At 44.9% G+C, this 23,903-nt stretch overlaps 1 protein-coding gene across 5 annotated transcripts in view; it reads right to left on the bottom strand.

Annotated features, from left to right (window-relative positions):
- The window catches only part of FARP1 (FERM, ARH/RhoGEF and pleckstrin domain protein 1), a 327,115-nt gene that overhangs the window by 14,730 nt on the left and 288,482 nt on the right, over positions 1–23,903 (bottom strand). For all 5 annotated transcript variants that reach the window (XM_045009291.1, XM_045009283.1, XM_045009266.1 and 2 more), the window contains 5 exons: positions 20,138–20,219; positions 15,566–15,803; positions 11,896–12,026; positions 3,042–3,110; positions 1,448–1,537 (listed from right to left, as the gene is read on the bottom strand). In XM_045009291.1, the coding sequence (XP_044865226.1) occupies positions 1,448–1,537; positions 3,042–3,110; positions 11,896–12,026; positions 15,566–15,803; positions 20,138–20,219 (610 nt within the window). The remainder of the gene's footprint in view (positions 1–1,447; positions 1,538–3,041; positions 3,111–11,895; positions 12,027–15,565; positions 15,804–20,137; positions 20,220–23,903) is intronic.

The raw sequence follows: 23,903 nt of genomic DNA on the forward strand, positions 1-23,903 counted from the left end.
CTGTAGGAAGCACAGATTTTATGGATTGGAACAGTGGGAGGGGAGAGACCGGAAAATACAGCAGAGATTCAAAAACATGGAAATGGAGAAAAAAATAAAAAAGCAGCTTATAAGTAATCCTATAGGGCTAGGCAATGAGAAAAATGAAGTGTAGTGGGTGGCAAGGAAAAGATCACCATAGGATTGACTCTTTATTTCTCCCACTCAGTCAGCTTTAGAGCAGTAATTACTTAAGGCTGTTTTGTTTACTGACGTACAGTCATTTTCCTTCTTTCAGTCAGAACACTGACAGACACACACACACAAGATAAGAAGAGGTAATTCTTTGACACATGCAAGCCTGGAATCTCTGAAGAACATACACTGTGCATGAACAGGGCTCTGCCAGATGAACACATCAGTGCCTGCCTGGATTCCTGAAAATACTAGACAAAACTTGGAACGTAACAGCAATACTAAGGAAATTCCAGCCACAGTGGCAATCATGCTTTGTCCTAGGATCAGTAAATACAGACTTCCAGAATTAAGGAATTAATGCAACCCCAAAAAGGAGGAAGAAATTTAAAAAAATAATCTCAAAGACAGTAACAGCTGAGAGTTCTGTACATAGACCTCAAGTACCTTTACATAGAACACACTAAACAAAGTGGTGATGAAAATAAGAACAACTACAGTATGTTGTTCGGGATTTTTCTGCCAGCTTCCCAATTTAACACAACGAGATGCTACTGACAACACATTAATGGCTAACCTGTGCTTTGTCCCAGTGTGGGAGGGTGAGGCTGCTGGACAGGAAAAGGCATAAGAAATGGAGGACACAAGCAAGAGCTGTGCCCATCAGGGACTGTGCTAATCTAGGAGCATTAAAGGCTGAAGGAGACATAGGGTGAGCCTGAAAGAGTGACATACTAGCCACACCTCTTCCATGTTGGAGAGCTCCAGGAGGCATCATGCAGCCTCAAAGTCCAGTGCTGTTAAGGTGCATTTCTGCATCTCTTGCAATAAAGGAAAGTACCTGACCCTTTATCTTAGGCTACTAGCCAAGTGGGTGCATCAACCTTGTGTCCTACTCAGTTTGTAGTGATAGTCTCTTTATGGCCACACTGCAGCAACTCATCACTCTGCTAAATAGTAGAGACACAAGAGCCGCTGCATCACTTGCTGCCAATGCACCTCAACCTTAAACCAGAGAGCATCTCTAGGGCTGAGATGGCCATTCAGGCCCCGATTTGCCTCTGCTGAGGCTGCTAAGCATGATGATGGCTTTTGTGGTGCACCCACTGGGAACTTGATGGAGACAACCAACACATTTCAAATAAACCACAGAACAGACACGAGATGGAGGTAACAGTCTCCCCCATCCTGGGGTAGGAGTCAAACAAGTGACATGCTACATATACCATTAAAGCCCCGAGCCACTGAATTCCCACGGTAGTGCTGTACTTACTGTCATGCCATACAGTGGGAGCTGTCCATGGACTTTAAATTGATTTGATGCTGTCAGGCCTCTACTTGTGTACAACAAAACATCATTAAACTAAAAAGCAAGAAGGAACGTGATTTAGATTAACAGTAGTATGTTAAACTATAAAGCAAAGGTCAAACAGTAACGATGGGCAGAGAGTCAAGTACTGGAATAATGTTTGTATGAGAGTCCTAATATCTGGGTGACTATCATCTAAATGAAAATATCAGGTTCCACACAATACTCCCAGGATCATCCCCATTCTCCACATGATCTCCTTCTGCAGCTGGTGCCAGGAAACTTCGCCCAGTTCCTCGCTTACTTGTAGTTCTCTTCTCGGGTCTCCTGGTGACCCAGTGCACTTTGGGATCTCAGCCCTCAGAATGCTAATGAGCCAATGCACTGAGGTTAGAAATAGTGTTTGTTGGTTCCTGTGCATTGGGGGAGTTATGGTGGATTATTACCCTGATTTATGAAGGAGCAGGCTTACCAGTCAGCCCCTTGCTAGGAAGGATGAGCATGTCCGCCCCAAAAGAGAGCTTTCCCTCTGAAGACATCTGATTGGCCATTATTCTGGATATTCAGGAGCAGCCTGTCCACCATACCTCCTAATCTTAAAGACTGCCCATGTGGGTCACCACGTCAAAATGTGTGACAAATGACCACTCGTATTTTGTTGCATGCCAAAATATAATTGATAGATTGTAACTATAAAATTTGTTTAAAAGAATGTTTTCTCATTTACCAGTTTTTAAAAAAGAAAACTGAAAAATCAAATTTTATCATATTCAACCATAAAGATCCCTGACATTGAACCCTGGACTTTTAAACACTCCCCATCCCCACACACATCTCTGCCACTTAGCTACAGGAATGATTGCTATCCCTACAGGTGGATCAGCCACTAGAGGGAGTCTTACACACACTTTGCTAATAGGTTACACAACTATTTACTAGACATGAGTAGAATATTGGAGATTAGGGCTTCTGGGTTCTATCCAGGCTCTGGAGTGGGAGTGAGGTGCATTGGCTAATGACAGGATAGATAAAACATATTTATTTGGGACATCCAATCTGAAAGGCAGTGTGGATGAGTGGACAACACCTGGGTCTGCCATCCTAGAGACTTAGGTTTTATTACCAACTCTGCCTGAGGTGACCTTGTGTAACCTCTCTACTTATTTATACAATGGGAGGGCCTTTACTGATCAAAGCCTCAGACCCCAACCTTTAAAGGGCTGTGAAGTGCAAGAAAATATAAACAGAAGTCAGTAGAGGTGACATTTGAACTCATGGTCCAGTGGCTTCCCAGCTCAATGCATTTTTGCCCTGGACTACACTAATATCAGTGGGTCTGTCTCCTTCAGCCAGATTTAACAAATGCATAATGTCCTGTAATATTCAGTGCACTCAAGAGGTCTGCCACCCTCTGCCATCACGCCTCTTAAGCAGCTGGACAAGAAAGCATTCCTCATCGTGCCACGGCACATTTGCTTCACTTCACTTGTTTTTTGTTTTGTTTTTTAAACACAGTTGTACTTCATTATGTTCAATACAAACTGTTCTTGTCACTTACCAGGAAGAACATCCGCTGCTGTAAACCCTTTCCAGACAATTTACTAAGACTGCCCAGTCTAATGAACTCCTTTAGGAAAACAGACATAAAACAAGCATGTCAAATATCCCTTTTCAAATATCTTGTTGAAAGTCTATAAGTACTTAGCGTCATGGCATTGACTTGTTCAGATAGTTATTAAGGCTGTTTTCACACACACTTCAAATACTTACATTAAAATCTTATTTACAAGGTAGTCTTCCTATTCAGAGCTGCCCTTCCACTTTCAAACATTTTTAAGGCACTCAATCACCTGAAACAGTTTTATTCAACTTCACAGATTATAATAATCTAAAGGAGAATCTTCTCTACCTGACGTTGATTGCTCCAGACACCTCCCTCTTCCATCAGTTTTGAGTTAATAGATTATTACAAATCAAACAGTTGATTAAAATAAAAAGGTCTGTGTTTATTCACCAGCATCTGGCCACCCTCCTCCTTCAAATATAATGCTTAATGTGGTGTATAGCTGACTTGGCTCTTGCTGTAAGCACAAAATACAGAACATTCACTTAGTTCAGACTATTTTAAAGCGTGTAAGTTCAGGAAGGCAGAGCTCTCTCTCAGCGGAACTGAACTATCAGAGAGACAGGTTTTCTGGGATTATAGTGAGTTGCATCATTCGCTGTTTTGAACTATGAAATAATTCCCTTTACCACATAAAGCAAATCAGAGCTTTAATTTCCAGTCACTCTCTCTAGCCTGTTCCAGGCAGTTCTGGATGGACTTTCAGAGGCCAATACCCATGACATTTTTGTGCACTGTACAAGCAAAGGGTACAAAAAGCAGCAGGATAGTCTGTAAAGCATCAATAAACCAGCTCATGGAAGATTCCCCTCCGCAGGGGAACGCTCCAGTTTACACAGAGTTGCTGTGTATCGTGGGGACTTTTGGCAGCCAGCACAGAATATGATTGATTATTATTATTAAACATTTATATTGTGATGCTGCCCAACGCCCACAACCTGTCTAGGCACCATTGTGGTTGGTGCTGTACAATCACTAAGAAGAGACAGTTCCTGCCCCAAAAGAGCAATCTAAAAGTAGAACAGTCCTGAGAATGTTTTACTTTACAATAGGCACTGTGACAGAATGGCCCAAGGATAAACCCCTTCCCTGAAGGCTGCTCAGACACAGCCTAGAATTGGAGCCGTTATCTCTAATGTGTGCTTTGCCACCGCCAGACTAGGAACTGTGATCCATAAATTGGGTGAGTGAGAAATACAATACAACCATCCCACAGGCAACAGCACACAGCCACAGGTGGTAATAATGTTCTTCAAGCGTTAGCTTTCTACTGCAAAGACTGAGGCTGTGTCTACACTGCCACTTTCAGCGCTAAAACTTTAGTCGTTCAGGGGTGTGAAAAACCATCCCCGAGGGTACGTCTACACTACAGGATTATTCCGATTTTACATAAACCGGTTTAGTAAAACAGATTGTATAAAATCGAGTGCACGCGGCCACACTAAGCACATTAATTCGGTGGTGTGCGTCCACGGTCCGAGGCTAGCATCGATTTCTGGAGCGTTGCACTGTGGGTAGCTATTCCGTAGCTATCCCATAGTTCCCGCAGTCTCTCCTGCCCCTTGGAATTCTGGGTTGAGGTCCCAGTGCCTGATGGGGCAAAAATCATTGTCGCAGGTGGTTCTGGGTAAATGTCGTCAGTCACTCCTTCCTCTGGGAAAGCAACGGCAGTCAATCATTTCGCGCCCTTTTTCCCTGGATTGCCCTGGCAGACGCCATAGCATGGCAACCGTGGAGACTGTTTTGCCGTTTGTCACTGTCACCGTATGTGTACTGGATGCCGCTGACAGAGGCGATTCAGCAGCGCTACACAGCAGCATTCATTTGCCTTTGCAAGATAGCAGAGATGGTTACCAGTCATATTGCACCATCTGCCATTGTTAATTGGCGATGAGATGATGGTTATCAGTCGCTCTGTACCGTCTGCTGCTACCATGGGTGCCCCTGGCTGAGATCAGCCGGGGGTGCAAAAGACAAAAATGGGAATGACTCCCCAAGTCAATCCCTCCTTTATGGTATCTAAAAATAGAATCAGTCCTGCCTAGAATATGGGGCAAGTGTACTAGAGAACCAGTGTATCAGAGAACCAGAGAGCACAGCCGCTCCGTGTCAGATCCTGCAGAAATGATGAGCTGCATGCCATTCACAGGGGGTGCCCCTGCAACAACCCCACCTATTGCTTCCCTCCTCCCCCAGCCTTCCTGGGCTACCGTTGCAGTGTCCCCCCATTTGTGTGATGAAGTAATAAAGAATGCAGGAATAAGAAACAGTGACTTGTTAGTGAGATAAAATGAGGGGAAGGCAGCCTCCAGCTGCTATGATAGTCCAGACAGGACATTAAGCAGTGTGGGGGAGAGGAGCCCAGCATCCCGCTGCTGTGATAGTCCAGGCAGTACAGAATCTTTTCTTTACACATGAAGGGTGGGGGCTGATGGAGCTCAGCCCCCTATTGCTACGATGAAGATGGTTACCAGACGTTCTGTACCATCTACTGGGAATGATCAGGAGTTTTTACCCAGGCGCCCCCGGCCGACCTCACCTGAGGCCAGCCAGGAGCACTCACGGGCTGATGATGAGGACGGATACCAGTCATATTGCACCATCTACCACCAGCGAGGGGGAAAGAGGATACTGCAATTGAGTGCCGCAGCATCGCGTCTACCAGCAGCATTCAGTAGACATAGGGTGACATTTAAAAGAGTCAAGAGACGATTTTTTTCCCTTTTACTTCTGGGGGTGGGGAGGTAAATTGACGAGCTATGCCCTGAACCACCGCGGACAATGTGTTTGACCCTACAGGCATTTGGAGCTCAGCCAAGAATGCAAATGCTTTTCGGAGACTGCAGGAACTGTGGGATAGCTTGAGTCCTCAGTCCCCCCTCCCTCCATGAGCGTCCATTTGATTCTTTGGCTTTCCGTTACGCTTGTCACGCAGCAGTGCGCTGAGTCCCTGCTATGGCGTCTGTCTGGAGATTTTTTAAAAATGCTTTGGAATTTCATCTTCTGTAATGGAGCTCTGATAGAACAGATTTGTCTGGCCATACAGTGATCACTTCCGTACGGTCCATGCTGGAGCTCTTTTTGGATTTTGATTTCGGACTGCATCGCCACCCGTGCTGATCGGAGCTCCACGTTGGGCAAACAGGAAATGATATTCAAAAGTTCGCGGGGCTTTTCCTGTCTACCTGGCCACTGCATCCGAGTTCAGATTCCTGTCCAGAGCGGTCAGTGGTGCACTGTGGGATACCGCCCGTAGGCCAATACCGTTGATTTGCGGCCACACTAACCCTAATCCGATACACGGCACTGCTACAGACTAGGGACCGAATGGCTGGGCAGCAGTTCTGCAGAAAAGGACCTAGGGGTTACGGTGGACGAAAAGCTGAATATGAGTCAACAGTGTGCCCTTGTTGCCAAGAAGGCTAATGGCATTTTGGGTTGTGTAAGTAGGGGCATTTCCAGCAGATCAAGGGATGTGATCATTCCCCTCTACTCAGCACTGGTGAGGCCTCATTTGGAGTACTGTGTCCAGTTTTGGGCCCCACACTACAAGAAGGATGTGGATAAATTGGAGAGAGTCTAGCGGAGGGCAACAAAAATGATTAGGGGGCTGGAGCACATGACTTATGAGGAGAGGCTGAGGGAACTGGGATTGTTTAGTCTGCAGAAGAGAAGAATGAGGGGGGATTTGATAGCTGCTTTCAACTACCTGAAAGGGGGTTCCAAAGAGGATGGATCTGGACTGTTCTCAGTGGTAGAAGATGACAGAACAAGGAGTAATGGTCTCAAGTTGCAGAGGGGGAGGTTTATGTTGGATATTAGGAAAAACTTTTTCACTAGTAGGGTGGTGAAGAACTGGAATGGGTTACCTAGGGAGGTAGTGGAATCTCCTTCCTTAGAGGTTTTTAAGGTCAGGCTTGACAAAGCCCTGGCTGGGATGATTTAGTTGGGTTTGGTCCTGCTTTGAGCAGGGGGTTGGACTAGATGACCTCCTGAGGTCCCTTCCAACCCTGAGATTCTATGATTCTATGATCGTAATACCGATATTTGCGCTACTCCTCTCGTTAGGGAGGAGTACAGAAACCGGTTTAAAGAGCCCTTTATATTGATATAAAGGGCCTCTTAGTGTGGACGGGTGTGGCGTTAAATCGGTTTAACACTCCTAAAACTGGTTTAAACGCGTAGTGTAGACCAGGCATGAGTGACAAACGTTTTAGTGCTGAAAAGCGCCAGTATAGACAGTGCTTTATCGCCGGGAGCCATGCTATAAAGCTACCACACCTCATTCGGGGTGGGGGTTTTGTTTTTTTTTGTTTTTTTTTTAAATCATCACCAGGAGAGCTCTACCTCGGCAATAAAGCCACGGCCGCACTGTAACATGGGCAGTGTAGACATACCCTGAGCCCCAGCCTGGGAGTTAATCACATGGGCTAAGAGAGTGGTGAAGGATGGAGAGGCAGCAAAGACCTGAACACATGGCTGAAGGTGACAAACAAAGTAAGCTCTCTGACTTGGCTCGCAAAGAATCTCCTCCCTGTCTGCTTTACGGTTTCACTCCATACCGGAACAAGATAGCATTTAAGTATACTGTACTCCATCCCTCTTGTTCTCTTTTCTCTGTCCTTGGATGGAATGGGGCAGCAAAAAGTGAAATTGACACTTTGTCAATTTCAGTTAGTAGTCAGGCTGCACATGAAGTGAAATATGTTGGGAGACAGGAGAGTCAGAGAAGAGCAGCAGGGGTTCAAAGCACTGAAAGGAAGAAGCAAATGATGGTAATTACACCAGAGATTAGGAGGGGAAGACAGTGAGAGGAAGGGGGAATAAAAGAATCAGATAAGGAGCAATAAAGGAGTAAACAAGGAAAGGGAGATGAAAAAAGACCCAAAATGAGGACCCGCCTACAGTGATCCAGGCTTTCATTGTTGCCGTGGCAGACTTTGGCAACACACCATCTAAGGTGGACTGGGAAAGCCTTACAGACATGTCAGCTGCTTAAACATGCAGCAGTCCATTGAGCAGGTAAGAAAGAGCAGGAAGAGCACAGCACACCAGTGCTCTACACTGGCTCTCCAACCCAGTGCACCTCGAAGTCCTCGTCTTAATCTTTAAAGTCTTAAATGGCTAGAACCTAGCTAGCTTAGAGCAACCTTTCTTCAGCACCCCACCTCAGCAGCAGACACATCAGAGACATTACACCTGCTGATCCCCAGGTGGAAACTCTCAGGGGCTAGCGATAGAACTGTCTTCGTGGAGGGTGTTTAGCTGTGGGATTCCGTACTGCCAGGATGCCACCTGCCTTACATTTAGGACACAAAATGCAAAACATTCCTTTGCGCAAGCTTTCCCTCAGTAATGAGTGTGGAAGAAAAATGGCCTGGCAGATGACAACTATCAAAAATGACCTTTTTAGTGATGCAGTATAAAAGTAATGAATGGGGGAGGATACACCCTTCAACAGAGACAAGATGAAACTCTTAATTTTGTGTACAGTACACATAGATACCATAGACAGACACAAACAGGCAGGCAAAGACAGACATGTTAACTATGCTCAGAAATCACAGTGATGGACAAAAGAATCTGAATAGACTAGAGCCAGTAAAAAACAGAGAGGAAGAGAATTAAAAAGAAATAAAGGAGAGAAATTCCCATGCTTTTGTAACATCGCTAAAAATATTTATTTAGAAAAGCTTGTATAAAACAAGGACTCAAAAATTATCTTATCCTGTTATATGCAGACTACAGAGACAACTGTCCCCAAGGCTAAAGTGACATACTGATTCCTTGTTTCAGTGCTTGCCAGTATGGAAGAGATGAGTTCCTCCACCACAAACATAGGTAAGGCTGCATGTCTGCCACAAAGATCACAGAAGTCACAGATTCCATGACTTTCTGGGACCTCCGTGACTTCTGCATCAGCTGGTGTGGCTGGCCCAGGGGCCACCTGAGCAGCTTGGGCAACCCCTGGACCAGCCTCAGGTGACCACGTTCCCACCGCCCCAGCAGGTGTGGGAGGGGGCTCAAGGATGAAGCAGGGGATTGGGGTGTGGGAGGGATGAGAGCTCTGGGCAGCTCTTACTTCGGGGGAGTGGGGGTCGGGGAGAGGGAAGCTGGAAGTGGCCAGCATATCTGGCTCCTAGGCGGAGGTGCAGCCAGGTGGCTCCGCGCACTGCCTCCGCCCATAGGCCATGATTTCCCCCATCCAAAAGCACCTGTGGTACCCCCGGGCCCTCGCCTCCCCCGATGAGCACTCACGTTTTAGTCGGGGATATACAGTACAAGTCATGGACAGGTCACTGGCCATGAATTTTTGTTTACTGTCCATGACTTTTACGAAAAATACCCATGACTAAAACATAGCCTTGCTTATAGTCCCTCATGGTCATCGGATTTTAAAAATCATAAATGTCATGGTATTGTAACGCTGAGGGTCCCAATCCAAAATGAGGTTGTGTAGGAGTAGGATTTTATATTTGTATTAGAAGTTATAATGATTGACGGTTATAATAATATAGTATGTATTAAATGTATGAATGTATGATTTGATCATCCTGGCAGCCACCCTTTTTGAATAGCAGAAAGAAATGACCCTCTGGGACACTGGTAGACCGAACACATCTGACAGACTGCCAGTGTCTGTACTGATGTTAATTAAGGCAGGGACAGACCAGAACAATCCTTACGGCTGATTATGGTCACCCTCTGTTTTAGGATAAGTTACAATGTTTACTATGGGGTCTTGTTTCCTATATGCATTACAAATTAGGCCCTTTAGTTAAATATACATTTCTTTGTTTTAAGGTTTAGTTAGTAAGAGACAGGATCTTGTACTGTGTCTATGTAAATGAGGTTAGAGGCAAGTTGAAGGCCCTGGGCCCCAATGTGAACTGTTTTGGTCACAAGATTTAGTAAGGTTTAATTTACAATGTCTTTTTTGCTCAACATAAAACACTGCTGTTTGTCTACCTTTGAAGGTCTCTGTAAAAGACTGTTTGTGTGAACGAGGAGTGTATGCATCAGGAAAAGATACGGTGTGAAGGCCATTGTTAAAGTCAGATGGTCAAGGAAGAAGGAGTGAAGAGACTTAACGACACCAGAGAACCATCAACGCACATCCATAATTGAGGAAGGGCAGATTGACAACCCTGTGGTGGAGATGGGCACCCCTAAAGACAAGATAATTGATTAAATCAAAACCAGGACAGAATGACCCTGGAGGTGCTTTGGAGTGTTAACATTAAAAGATAACACCAATTAAGGAGTAACTGGTCATAAATGACACAGCAAAATCCATAGACTTCAACAGAGAAAAGGGACTGTAAGAACAGGATGCTTTGCCATGGAACTTTGGGTTCGTCTTGCCACAACTCCAGGAGCATTGGATCGCGACCGACAGAGCCCGGCTCCCCTCTGCGACCAATCTGGCTGGCCACTAGATTGATCCAGACTCTGGACTGGAAACTATACACATCAACTGGCGGGACGATGTGCACGGTGTGTGTGTGAGAAAGAGAGACACTGAAAAGCATATGCTAACTGCTGTATTCTCAATAAATGTGGCGTGTTACCGTCTCCCCTATAAAAAGATCTCGTGTGCTTTTTGTAAGCATAACAGTTGCATGGTGGGGTGAGGGCTCATCAGGTACTATTGTAGGAGGATCGCGGTATTGCCACCCTTACTTCGGTGTTGCTGCCTTCAGAGTTGGGCAGCCAGAGGGAAGCTGCTGGCCAGACACCCAGCTCTGAAAGCAGCATCACCCCAGCAGCAGTGCTGCCTTCAAAGCTGGAATCCCAGGCAGCAGCCATGGAGCTTCCTGCAGCCGGGGAAGGTTCCCGGAGATGGGTCTGACCTGGCCTTGGAGTGGCTCATGCAGAGGAAGAGGAAGTCCTGTCCTTCCCTAGCCCCCCCAGGACTAGCAGCAGGAGCCTGGGGCTTGGGAGTTAAAGGAACCTTGAGCAGGCTATGGGGTGTGTGTGTGTGACCATGGCACCCCCTGACCACAGGGTCCTGGGTGGTCGCCCACTCCCCCATCTGTAAGGCCAGCCCTGTCGACCCCCAAAATGATGACCTCCCCTCTCCGCCCCCCCAACAATGCCACTTGACTTGTGCACTGCTGCTAGTGTTGCCACTTCCTTCAGAGCTGGGCTCCCAGCCAGCAGCCACCGCTCTCCAGCCGCCCAACTCTGGGAAAGCTGGTCTCCCCTACAACAGCCAGATTTCATGTGGGCGATCAGATTTCATGGTCCGTGATGCTTTTTTCATGGCCGTGAATTTGGTAGGACCCTAATTTTAATATTACTGCCTCTGTTCCATGTGATGCGCAAAATTTCCTATAACAATCCAAAACTGTATATAAAATAAAGCCCAAAAAAACAAAGCAGAAGAGACAAGAGGATTGTTTCCCTCTCCTTTTACAATCAATAGTTTGTTCTGACACTATTGTATTTACATTTGATTTACAGTCTTTAGTGAAGGAAAGAGGGCCAGTGCTAGGCAGAAAGGGCACCTTGTGATGATTAGGGTTAACTTGACCAAACTCCAGTAGCCCTATCTACACTGCTACAAACTGATAGCATGGCCACATTAAAGCAGTGTTAAAATGGCCCAGGCTAACATGATTTAAGCATAGCTTACCTGGCCAAGGGGATGGGGCAGAGAAATTTTATAAACCATGATTTAAAAAAAACCCAACAGACTTCTAAACTAGACCTCGTGTTCCAAAGCTATTTGGCTGATAATTTCAGAGCCAGAGATCTTGCTCTTGAGTAAAACTCCGTCACTTACCCTTCCTGGGATTGCCAGATTATCAATGCCTATCAAATCTTTCTTGAGTTCATGCAGCTTCTGGAAGTTCTCCATCTTTATCATACTACCATGGAGCTGAGCCACCATTTCAGAAATCTCAGCCAGAGCAGCTAGGTGAATAAAAACAAAGATCTTTTTAATGCTTGTATCAGACTTACAAGCAGGCACATAATATTTATTTCATCTGTGGCTCACACATAGCACCCTCCCAACAAGATTGTTATAATTCTCCATTTCTAGTATAAGATTACTCTAACTGGCTTCAAATTGCATACACAAATTCACACGGTTATTTTACTGAGGGTGGCAGCACTGTGGCAATCACCACAGACAGAAGCCTGCTTTTACCTAAGCTTCCCACGGCATGTGACACTTTAGATCTGTCTTTTTTACAGTAACCCTCAAAGCAATTGGTTTTCAAGGAGAATCAACTCATGGCACTGATAAGAGAATGAACTTTTTAAAACAGTACCTGAGGGCTCCACAGCTCAGAGGAATTTCCTTTTCCTATCAAGGGAAGTGCACCTCGGCACGGACTCAAACACACTAACATTTGCAGGCAACCAAACCCCCAAAGACACCCAAGAGAGGGGCATGTGTTGCCTATGTGTGCATTTTTTTAATGGGATGCACAGCCCCGATTCTATTTTAAAATGCATTTAAACTACTTTCTCCTGCAGCAGCCACATGTGTTTTGGATGGCAGCCCAGAAGCAGAATCAGAAGCTCGATTTTAAATGAGATGATACGATTTCCCTGAACAAGACTTGCTCGTCAGAGGCTACTCCCAAGGACTCTATTGTACTGTCGGTACTGAAGTATCATTACTACTGATGGAGACAGTCTTGCCATGTTTCCTCTCATTTAAAACATTTGTTAAATCATTATGGTTTCTGCATTATTACTAGATTAATGTTAGGCCCTTTTCTAATCAATTCCAGTTCCTATCTCTCTCATTAGTCTAAATATCTCTGACATCTCCCTACCCATCACACTACATGGGATCGTCCCCATATTTGGAAATTTGGTCAAATGGTTCCATATTTTATTTCTACCACCACAGACTGTTTGTAAATCAAGGTTCCATTCTTGCCATACTCCAGCAATGATAGAAATAATATGATGAGTGGCTTAAAGTGGAGAACTATTGTTGTGCTCAGTACTGGGTCTACAATGGCACCAGTGGCACTATGCCCACACTTGGAAGGGGCCCATAACAACTACATGCTGTCCCACACAGGGTTAATCCAGCCCTGGCCACAGCCCAGCAATGTGGGGTGGGGTGGGAATTGTAGTTTGCACACCGGGGCATTAGGCCTGGGCCCTTGCAGTGTATTGCCATCTGCACTACAAATCCCAAAATGCCCTGCGCCTGCTGTGAGCTGCCCCAGGTGGGTGGGTGACCTGGGAGCTGACCAAAAAAAATAAATATATGGTGCAGGCAGAGTGTTCCTGCCTTGCACCTGTTCCCTGATGAGGCACGGGAGGCAGGGGGCTCCCTTGGCTTGGCTCCCCCCGCCCAGCTCCCTTGTTCTCCTGGAGTGGCAGCAACGCTATGACTCCCAGTATGCAGCCCCCGGGAGACCGTGATGCTTGGCCGCGGGCTCCTGGGAACCATCTGGACCCTGCAGCTTTGCGCTGGGTGTGTGTGTTTGCCTGTCCTTTTGGCCGCCACTGGGCCGGTGCAGGGGAGGCTGGTTGTCTGTGGCCCCTGGAGGGGGGATGGGGGGGGATGACAGTGGGGCTGGCTGCCATGCCCCCTGCCAGTGGGAATGCCCAGAAACTTCTCCCTCCACTCCAGGGACGGGAGGGGGTGCAGCGCTGTTTGGGGGAAGGTGCATTGTGGGGCGAGTCTGGGTGTGACGTGGGAGCTGGCGAGGAGAAGCAAGGTGTTAAGGTAGGGGTTGGTGTGGAGGAGGCAGAGGGAGGGAGGGGAGAGTCTGGGTTGAAGGTGGGGGTTGGCTTTGTGGAGGGGAGTAGAAGGGAGGGAGGTGACAGTGGGGGGATTGGCAGTAGCAGGGAGATTGAGGAGAGCCCTTGTACGACGGTGGGGGTTAACTGTGGGTGTGTATGGGGTGGGAACAGTAGGAGGGACAGGGGGACAGCCCAGGTGTGAAGGCTGAGGTGGATTGTGGTAGCCTTGATGGTGAAGAGTGTGTGTGTGTGTGTCTGTCTCATGGCCCTTTCTCCCTGCAAAAGATGGACATCAGCAATTTTCCTCCCCGTGCTCCACCCAGTAACTTTACTGTTTCACTTCAAGTCACAAGGGGTGGTGAGGCAAAGGGAGAAATAGATTAAAGAAACTAACTTTTAAAAAAAGTTTTGTAAACATTATTGTACCAAAGTAGAAAATCCAGCTTTCAAAAACTGTATTTACAAAACATAACTTTGGGTGGAGGAGGTGGTGATGGGGAGATGCAGGTACAACTCCACTGACTGCTACATCCGGGCTTAATATGGCTCATACGCGTGCTAATTAAGCACTTCTGCTCAGGGCCCCCAGCAGGCCCTGAGTGTTTAAACAAAAAAAGACAAAACTAATGAACAGCCCCTCCCACACAAATATCCAAATTCAAGAATATTCTGGGTATATTGATACTGCCCAGTTTGCTCTCTGTTGGCTGAGTGGAAGGCTCAATCCAGTGTGGCTTCAAATATCGGATTTTGTTTTTAAATAAAGGTTTTCATCCCCATCCCGGCAGCAGCAGGTAAACTGTGGGCGTCGTCGTGCGGGGCCTACACTCGGAAGGGGCCCATGACAACTACATGGGGGCTCACAAATATGTTTGGCACTGGCCCCACAAAAGGTTAATCCAGCCTGGGTTGTGCTTTATTACTATGTTCTCTCCAAGGACTCCAATATCCATTAATTAAGGGTTTCATTGAAAATGTAACTAGGCACATGGCTTCAACCATCCTCAAATAATTATAGGTCTACTCTAAAATGGGGGATTCTTAAGAGTCGGTTTTATAGCAAGGGATTTCTGCTCTACAATGAGGACAAAGATTTAGGGTGGGATTTTTGAAAAGTACCTAACTGATTTAGGAGCACAAATACCCTGGAAAATCATATGTAACAGCCGAGGAGAAAAAGGAGCAGGGAATCAAGGCATCATGAACAAGAGGGAAAAGCTGAGCAAGCAGCAAAGCTCATGGTGGATTCTCCATCACTGCCCATTTTAAAATCAAGACCGGATATCTTTCTAGACAGCATGCTGCAGGAATCATTCTGGGGAAGTTCTCTGGCCTGTGCTATACAGGAGCTCGGACTAGATGATCACAAAGGTCCCTTCTGGCCTTGAAAGTGATCAATCGATGAAAACCTCAAACGGAGAATATTTTCTTCACGTTTGAGAAAAATATGACAGAAGCTTTGAACACCTAAAGCGAACCATGGAAATGACAATAAAACAGGCTGCACGTCTGGAAAAATAATATGTTGTCATGCATACGCAGAGGCAACCTTAATTCTGACATTTCCTGACTTTTGAGTGCTTGACTCTGCAAGCTGAACACTCTTCTAATGTAGTTTTTTGTATGCAATATTATTTATACTACAGCATGCCTAGTGGTCAGAATGGGGAATTAGCTATCAGGAGACTGTGTTCTAGTCCACAGCTTATAGAATTAGATTATTCCTCCACATTCACCTCTGGAGTCTCTGAAGTCCACATGATTTGGTGGGTAGTGTTTGCAGAGCCTTTCCATTATCTGCTTATAGTGCATGAGCCGGTGCAAAGGCCGGAGTAGGAAGGTATTGAGGGGCAGGTAGCAGACTTTCTGTAACTCAAAATCCCTGCACAACGTCTCCAGCTTGCGAGAGTTCTTGATCCCGTTCTCCAACTCCATCAAAACTTCACTGTGTTTCCGCAGGTGAACTGTCAGTTGCTTAAAAACAAAGAGAAAAGAAAAGAGGCAGAGACATTAGCAAACACACTGCACATATGGGATTCCAAGTCATTTGATACAAATATGTTCCTCTATAAAATCTAGCTACTATTGCTGTAGTTTTTTGCAACACAATCACTTGCTCTGTGCAACACTAACATTCTGTCATTAACCTACAAAAGAAATAAGATGGAAAATACCACCCTGTCCAGACTTAATTTAATCTTTTGTGCCAATTCTTCCCTTCCCCTGACCTTTTCTGCATCCCCTGTAAAACAAACAAACAAAACTAATTGAGGCAGACAGTCTAGCAGCAGCCAAGGAATTCAAAGTTAAAGATATTACACTGCATTTAGCTCACACTGTGCACGTATCATGGGGACAAGCAACAGCACGGAGTTAGGAAACAAATGTAGATTGGGATCTCCAAAGAGGACTAAGGTAATTAGACATCCAACTGGCACTGACTTTCCCAATTCCTTAGGCCCCTTTGATGATCCTATCTGTAACCAGTTGGAATTCCAGCTTTCATTCATCTATTTATTATTAAAGAGCAGCTACAACTCCTGGCAAACTCTGAACACATACACACAAACACTCCATATCAAAACACCTGCGTTACATCACTTCATATTTTCTGTCCCTGGGTTATCATCTCATCTACATAATGCTAGGTGGGCAACTTCAGAGGTGAATTCTTTGAGGGGGTCAACAAGCATGTGGAAAAGGGGGATCCAGTGGATATAGTGTACTTAGATTTTCAGAAAGGCTTTGACGAGGTCCCTCACCAAAGGCTCTTAAGCAAACCAAGCTGGGAGAAGAGGGAAGGTGCTCTCATGGATTGGTAACTGGTTAAAAGATAGGAAACAAAGGGTAGGAATAAATCATCAGTTTTCAGCATGGAGAGCAATAAATAGTGGTGTCCCCCAGGGGTCTGTTCTGGGACCAGTCCTATTCAACGTATTCATAAATGATCTGGAAAAAGGAGTAAACAGTGAGGTGGCAAAATTTGCAGATGATACAAAACTACTCAAGATAGTTAAGTCCCAGGCAGACTGTGAAGAGCTACAAAGGGATCTCACAAAACTCGGTGACTGGGCAACAAAATGGCAGATGAAATTCAATGCTGATAAATGCAACGTAATGCACATTGGAAAACGTAATCCCAACTATACATATAAAATGATGGGGTCTAAATTAGCTGTTACCACTCAAGAAAGGTCTTGGAGTCATTGTGGATGGTTCTCTCAAAACATCCACTCAATGTGCAGTGGCAGTCAAAAAAGTGAACAGAATGCTGGGCATCATTAAGAAAGGGATAGATAATAAGACAGAAAATATCATATTGCCTCTATATAAATCCATGGTGCGCCCACATCTTGAATACTGCGTGTAGATGTGGTTGCCCCAACTCAAAAAAGATATATTGGAATTGGAAAAGGTTCAGAAAAGGGCAAGAAAAATGATTAGGGGTATGGAATGGCTTCTGTATGAGGAGAGATTAATAAAACGGGGATTTTTCAGCTTGGAAAAGAGACTACTAAGGGAGGATATGATTGAGGTCTATAAAATCATCATTGGTGTGGAGAAAGTAAATAAGGAAGTGTTATTTACTCCTCCTCATAACACAAGAACTTGGGGTCACCAAATTAAATTAATAGGCATCGGGTTTAAAACAAACAAAAGGAAGTATTTCTTCACACAATGCACAGTCAACCTGTAGAACTCCTTGCCAGATGATGTTGTGCAGGCTAAGACTATAAGAACTAGAAAAGTTCATGGAGGATAGGTCCATCAATGGCTATTAGCCAGGATGGGCAGGGATGGTGTCTCTAGCCTCTGTTTGCCAGAAGCTGGGAACAGGCGACAGGGAATGGATCACTTGATGATTACCTGTTCTGTTCATTCCCTCTGAAGCACCTGGCATTGGCCACTGTTGGAAGACAGGATACTGGGCTAGATGGACCTTTGCTCTTACCCAGTAGGGCTGTTCTAATGTTCTTGATGTAAAACAGTGGTGTGAACTGAAGGAGAGTGAATGTAACTTACATGCTGACTGGGAGGGTATCACAGCATGGCTGGCGCCTGTGAATTAAAAAGGTCCAGATCCTCTGTGCCAGAGCTCAACAAGAGCTCAAAGTCTGGCCAATAAAGAGAGCTGGGCAATATTTGGGGGCTAAAATGGGTCAGGGAGTCACAATGAGTCAGAGCAGAAGGGCAGGTGAGAACTGCCAGAGACCAGGGGATTGGAGGAGTCCTGGAAGGAAACAGAGGGCAGGAGACCAGCAAGACAGATTTGCTCGCTGGCATCCCCAAGCCAGAGAGCCAGGGCTGGAGGGGGCTGAAGGCAGGAGAAACAGCAGCAGAGGGAAATGCTGCTGGCTCAAAGCCAGAGAGGTGGAGCCAAGGCCCAGAGAGGGCTGAAGACAAGGGAGCAGCGCAGGAGCTTACCTACTGACATCTCCAGGGCTGGAGACCAGGACCCAGAGGAACAGTGAGAGTGAGGGATGCTCCCAGCAGAGAGGCTGTGGGGGTTCCTGCTGGAAAGAGTGGGGTTGCATCCCAACTGGAAGGGCTGGAGTGGCTGTCCCAGTACAAGGACAGGAAAGGACTGACAGAGTCCAGGTGTGGTCGAAGGCACCAGCATCTGGTATGTGGGGCATCAAGGGAGTTTTGAGTTTTAGTGATTCCTTGCCCTCAGGTGAGAATTGGCTACTCTGACTATACTGTTGTAATGAACCAGGCCCAAGGAGGGGTTGTTTGGAGACCAGAAAACATTAAGTTATTGGGTCACCTGGGGAGATGGGAAACTGAGGCAGACCAGCTGCCATGCTGCAGTCTGCTGCAGGAGGGCGCTCCAGGCAGGACTGCCTTATGACAGTGGGGTTGTAGCAGCTTCAGTCAGCTTGCAGCGTAAGGTCCATCTGACTGGCCAAGTTTCCGACTTACTTTTTTAAAGGGGATTTTTTTAAAATTAACGAAGGGAGTTCTGTTGTGATTGATTTTATTGATGAAGCTCATTGGATGGAGCCAGAGAAGTCTCTAAATGAATAAATATGCTGTCACAGAAAATGAGGGGAAATTCGACTTTTGTGTATTGATCTGACTTCAAAAGGCAGGATGGCTTAGTCTAAATCTAATGTGGTGTTTGACACATCTCCAGACAAATCCCCTTCTCATGATTTTGCAACAGCTTTACAGTACGGGCTAGTTTAGTGGTTTCTAGGCACACGTTCATTCCATGGACATTCTGACAGGCAGAGAACCTGAACCAAAAGGGACCCTCCTTGGCTACTATGGAGGCTGCCAGGTAGTTAGTTACTTTTAACTTCTTCCCTATGTTAACTAAGTTGACAGGGTCAATTTACAGGTCTTTTAATAGGTTCTGTGCTAAGTGTGAAGGTTCTGAACTAATTTTTCTTTTCTGTCTCCTATTCCGACTTCTTTGATCCAAACTTGGTTTTGATTCTTTTCTCTGGAGGCCGCAATCTTTCTTCTATGTCAAAGGAGGATCGTAGGGCACCAAAGACCAAACAACATGAGGTTAAAGGCACCAGACACACAAGCAGAGATGTCTCTAAATATAAGTTTACTGTTAGAGATCAACAGCTCTTTAGGAAAACAATTATACTTCCTGGTAATAAGTGACTGGTGTTTGAAAGTGCATATAATGATTTTTCCAGGTATCAGAATTTGTCTGGGTGAATGAAGCAGTTAGTGGTAGGTTTATTGAGGAAAGGGTTATGATGGCCTATTAGATACAGCAGTGGATTGTGAATCAGAATTCCCAAGTTCTATTTACAGCTTTGTCACTGATTTGCTATGTGATCCTTAGAATGGCACTCACCCTTTCTGTACCACAGCACAAACAAAGCTTAAAAAAAAAGGGGGGGGCAAATATCCAGGACCAGCTTCCCAAAAAGTTAGGTTTGCAAATATGTATCTAGTTGGTATATGCCACTGTAGGGTCATTGCTTCTGGAAGTGTCCTACTTGCAGGCATACTTGCATGCACAATTACCTATTCTGTGCTCTCATCTCTATTTGCGCACATAAAACACGATCTCATTTTGTCTCCACATCTGAAAGTTTATTGTGTTTGAAAATCTTCTCCTGATTTTATGTGTAATGCTTCTAAGGATTTTTTGATCACTAAAAATCAAAGGGCTTGCAACACTCGAACTCTGCCTAAACATTTAGAAATTCATTGAATGAAACCTAAATAAAACTCACACAAAAGTCAAAAGCAGCACAAATGGCAGCACTATATTTACATGAAAAAGCACGTTGATTCTGACCCATGCCAAAGCTTAGTGGTTATAGGATCATTCCTACCTTCATACTCTGAATGTTCTTTAGCATAACATCACCAATTCTTTGGTAATCTCCTTTAATGTGAGCATTGGAGCGGCCTTCCCTGTCAGCAACAGAAATATCGAAACTTCAGTCATGCAATATAATGGCATAATCACTTGTAAAGCACCAAGAAACTCAATAACTTACTTCTTTCAAAATCCTACAATTCTGTGTTCTCTAGCTCAAAAACCGATAAAGTAGCTTCTTAATGTACTGTTAATTCCCATGTAGAGTACATTCTTCAGCTAAATTGGCTTGTACTAGTAACATCAGAGAGGGCATGAACCTAACAAAACTATTAGGCTTTTAAGGAAAATTGCCAACATTTTTAAAGCTATAAATAGAGAAAGTTGAGGGCAGGAGGACAAATAGGGAAGATTTGAAAATGTCATTGCAGTTAATTGGGCACTGATTATAAGGAGGAGGCAGAAGAATTTTTTTTGTTAAAAACCAAGAATTGTCTCCCCAGCAGGGACTGCTGACATGTATGTTCTAAGAACCCTTGTACGGTTGGGAAGGGAAGCGGCCTGCAGGGTTGCCAGGCATTCAGGTTCAGTACAGAAGCGTCACATATTCACAGGGAACATTCCTGTCAAGTCTCTCCTTTTTCATATTTAAAAATAATGCAGCCACTGCCCCAATCAGGCTGGACTTCCTCTAGCAAGTGCTAATGCACGTTGCAGTGGGATAACTGTAACTCCTGGTGACAAAGGATTATTTGTTTCTAAATGAGAGCTATGGGGAGGGGTGCAGAATTAAAGGTGCTACACATTTTGGGAGACTGAATCAAAAAGACGTCACCCCAGAGACCAGTGAAGGAAATTAATGAATTTAAGATTCTAATGGTCATTGAACTGTTCAAACCATAGTGGTCTGAGCTGAGCATTTCAAAACCAGACAGGAACAACCACTAGGGGGATGAGGGAAGCACAGACTGACAGCCTAGTAAAAAAAATGAAGAGGGAACAAAGTCAGTGCAGCTTCAATCATTAGCATATTCTCACTCAATGCCTCAGATTGTTAAATGTTGTTAAACTACTGAGTGAGAGTTTGAGGGGGGGTGGGGGTGGTGTCAAATTCATCCCTGGGTGAACATGTACAATTCGACTGGAGGAGCTGCACAGACCAGAAAGGCAGACATCTGAGATCTAAAATAACTAGATCAAAATTAACTCAAGGAAATGGTCAGATCTCTGCTTTAAAACTAAACACATTTCTTGATTTTCATTCACCTGTAGTTATTCAGCTCGTTCAAACACATCTAGATTTTCACTTTAGGAAAAATTCTATTTGCACTACAGTATGAATAAATGGAAGACAAAATCGTAAATCGTTGCATTAGAAGTAATTGCAGCATATTATTCACAACTTTATTGAAACCCCTCTTTTAGATCTTGAAGCCTGATACCATACCAGCACTTAGTCACAAAGATAATACAAGCCTTATAAATACCTAAACCAGATAGCTCTATCTGCCTGGCAGAAAGAAGCTCACCTGCTAAATACACCTTAGTTAGTTTTTTTTGTAAAAGAGAAGGAATTACATTGAACCTTGCTCATATGCCCTGATACTCCTCAAGCTACTATCTTAAAACGGCTTCCTCCTAGTACTAACAAGCTTCTCTCATTAGAAGGAAATTAAGTCTGCAAATGCAAAATTTTAAATTTCTTCGCCATTATGAAACTCTCTGATTATTTTTAAAAGTATAAAAAAAACTATTGTTTGATTGAGCTCAAGTGCTGGATTTTGTCTAAGTTATTAAACACACAGGGAATTCTCCTGCAGTAGTTGAAGCAATTGAACCACTGTACAAATTACAAGGACACAAGGGGAAATCTAAGGTTAGTAGAGTTAAAAAAAACAAACAAACTTCTTATTGTCCTTAAGTATATTAAGGAACAAAAAGAATCCTAACAGTGGTATTGGCCTATTATTAGATGGAAATGGTAGAATAATACAGATAAGGTGGAAATGTTCAATAAATATTTCTGTTTGTATTTGGGAAAAAGCCAGATGATGTAGTCATATCATGATGATGATGATGATAGCCTTGCCATTCCAACAGTAAGTTGGGAAGATGTTGAGCTGCAGCTACTAAAGCTAGACACTTTTAAAATCAGCAGGTCCAGATAACTTGAATCCAAGAGTTTTAAAAGAGCTGTCTGAGGCATTCTCTGGACAATTAATATTGATTTTCAATAAATGTTGGAATGCTGGGAAAGTTCCAGAGGACTGGAAGAAAGCTAATGGTGTACCAATATTTTAAAAGAGTTAGCCGGACAACCCAGGTAATTATAGTTCTGTCAGCCTGAAATCAACCCTGAGAAAAATACTGGAGAGGCTAACATGGAACTTAATTCATAAAGAGTTAAAGGTAATATAATTAATGCCAATCAACATGAGTTTATGGAAAATAAATCCTGTCACACTAACTTGATAACTTTTTTGGTGAAATTACAAGTTTGGCTGATAAAGGTAATAGTGTTGATGTCATATATTTAGATTTCTGTAAAGCATTTGGCTTGGTACCATAAGATGTACTTGGGAGCTGAGAACAGGTTTGCTTGGAGTATGCACCAAGCACATAGTGCTGAAAGTAGGGTGAGGAGCTATGGAAGGCTAGTGGATGGCACAGGCCCACAAGTGTTGAAACCGGGGCAGAGGGGATGAGAACACACTCTGAGAAAAATGGAGCAGTTCACACCTTTCAGAGCTATTGTTTCAGGCTGTATTCATCTCCATGGGATGCTCTCATTCATCTGAGAACATATAATCGAAATAAATGGACCCCTTCACACCTGAGCCTCCTGTGCTGCAGATGGATGTGTAGACCCTCTTCCCAAAACACGAGGCCTAGATTTGGGTAGGGACTCTGCATCTTCATTCTCCTGCCTCTTCTGTCTCTAGCTGGTCCTTGCACTCCACCACCACCTTCTCACCTCCTCAAGCTTACAAGGAGCTTGGAGTGCCGAAGAGGAAAGTGGAGTTGGTATGAGTGAGGGAGGCTCAGAGCAGTGTGTGCGCGTGTATGTGGGGATTTGTGTGGGGGCTTGGAGCAGCAGGGAGCATGGGGGTGATCAGAGCAATGGCACCAGGGAGGGAAGGTGGGAGGAGTCAGTGCAGTGTCAAAGCAGTGGAGGGGAGCACGGAGAGCTGAAGCAGTGAAGAGGAGTGTTGAAGCAGTGCAGGGAAGAATTGGATGGGAAGGAGAGGATCAGAGCTGTGCAGTGGTGGATGCTGGTAGGGCTTCAGCTCTTTTCCCCCAAACACCTGACCATCCATGCCCCCTATGATTCCCCCCCCTTCAAAATGTGACCCCACCGACTCCATTCTAGTCCCTGCATCCTCTCCCCAGTTCCTCACCCTGTGACCCCCTGCCAATGTCTGTGTCTCCCAGAGGAGGAGGGAGAACCAAGCTGTTCTAGATGTGCAAGGAGGTGAGAGATGATGCCGGGGCACTGAAGAGACTAGCATGCAGCTAGTGCATCCTGTGGCTGGGGTGATCATTGCCAAGGAGACAGAGGCACTGGCGGGGGAGAGATGGGTTGTGGTAGATGGGGAATGCTGAGAAAATTAATTTTTAAAAACCCAAGAAAATTAAATGCCCCAGTTGCCCAATGGTGTTTTATGCACTTCCAGAAAGTTACCTAAGCTACAAACCTCTGAAAGCCAGGAAATACAGATTTAAGGTACAGCACTACCCCTCTCCCCTTAACTCTGCCCTAAATGAGTAATACTCCAATG

This window comes from Mauremys mutica, chromosome 1 (assembly GCF_020497125.1).
Source record: "Mauremys mutica isolate MM-2020 ecotype Southern chromosome 1, ASM2049712v1, whole genome shotgun sequence".
Lineage (NCBI taxonomy): Eukaryota > Metazoa > Chordata > Testudines > Geoemydidae > Mauremys > Mauremys mutica.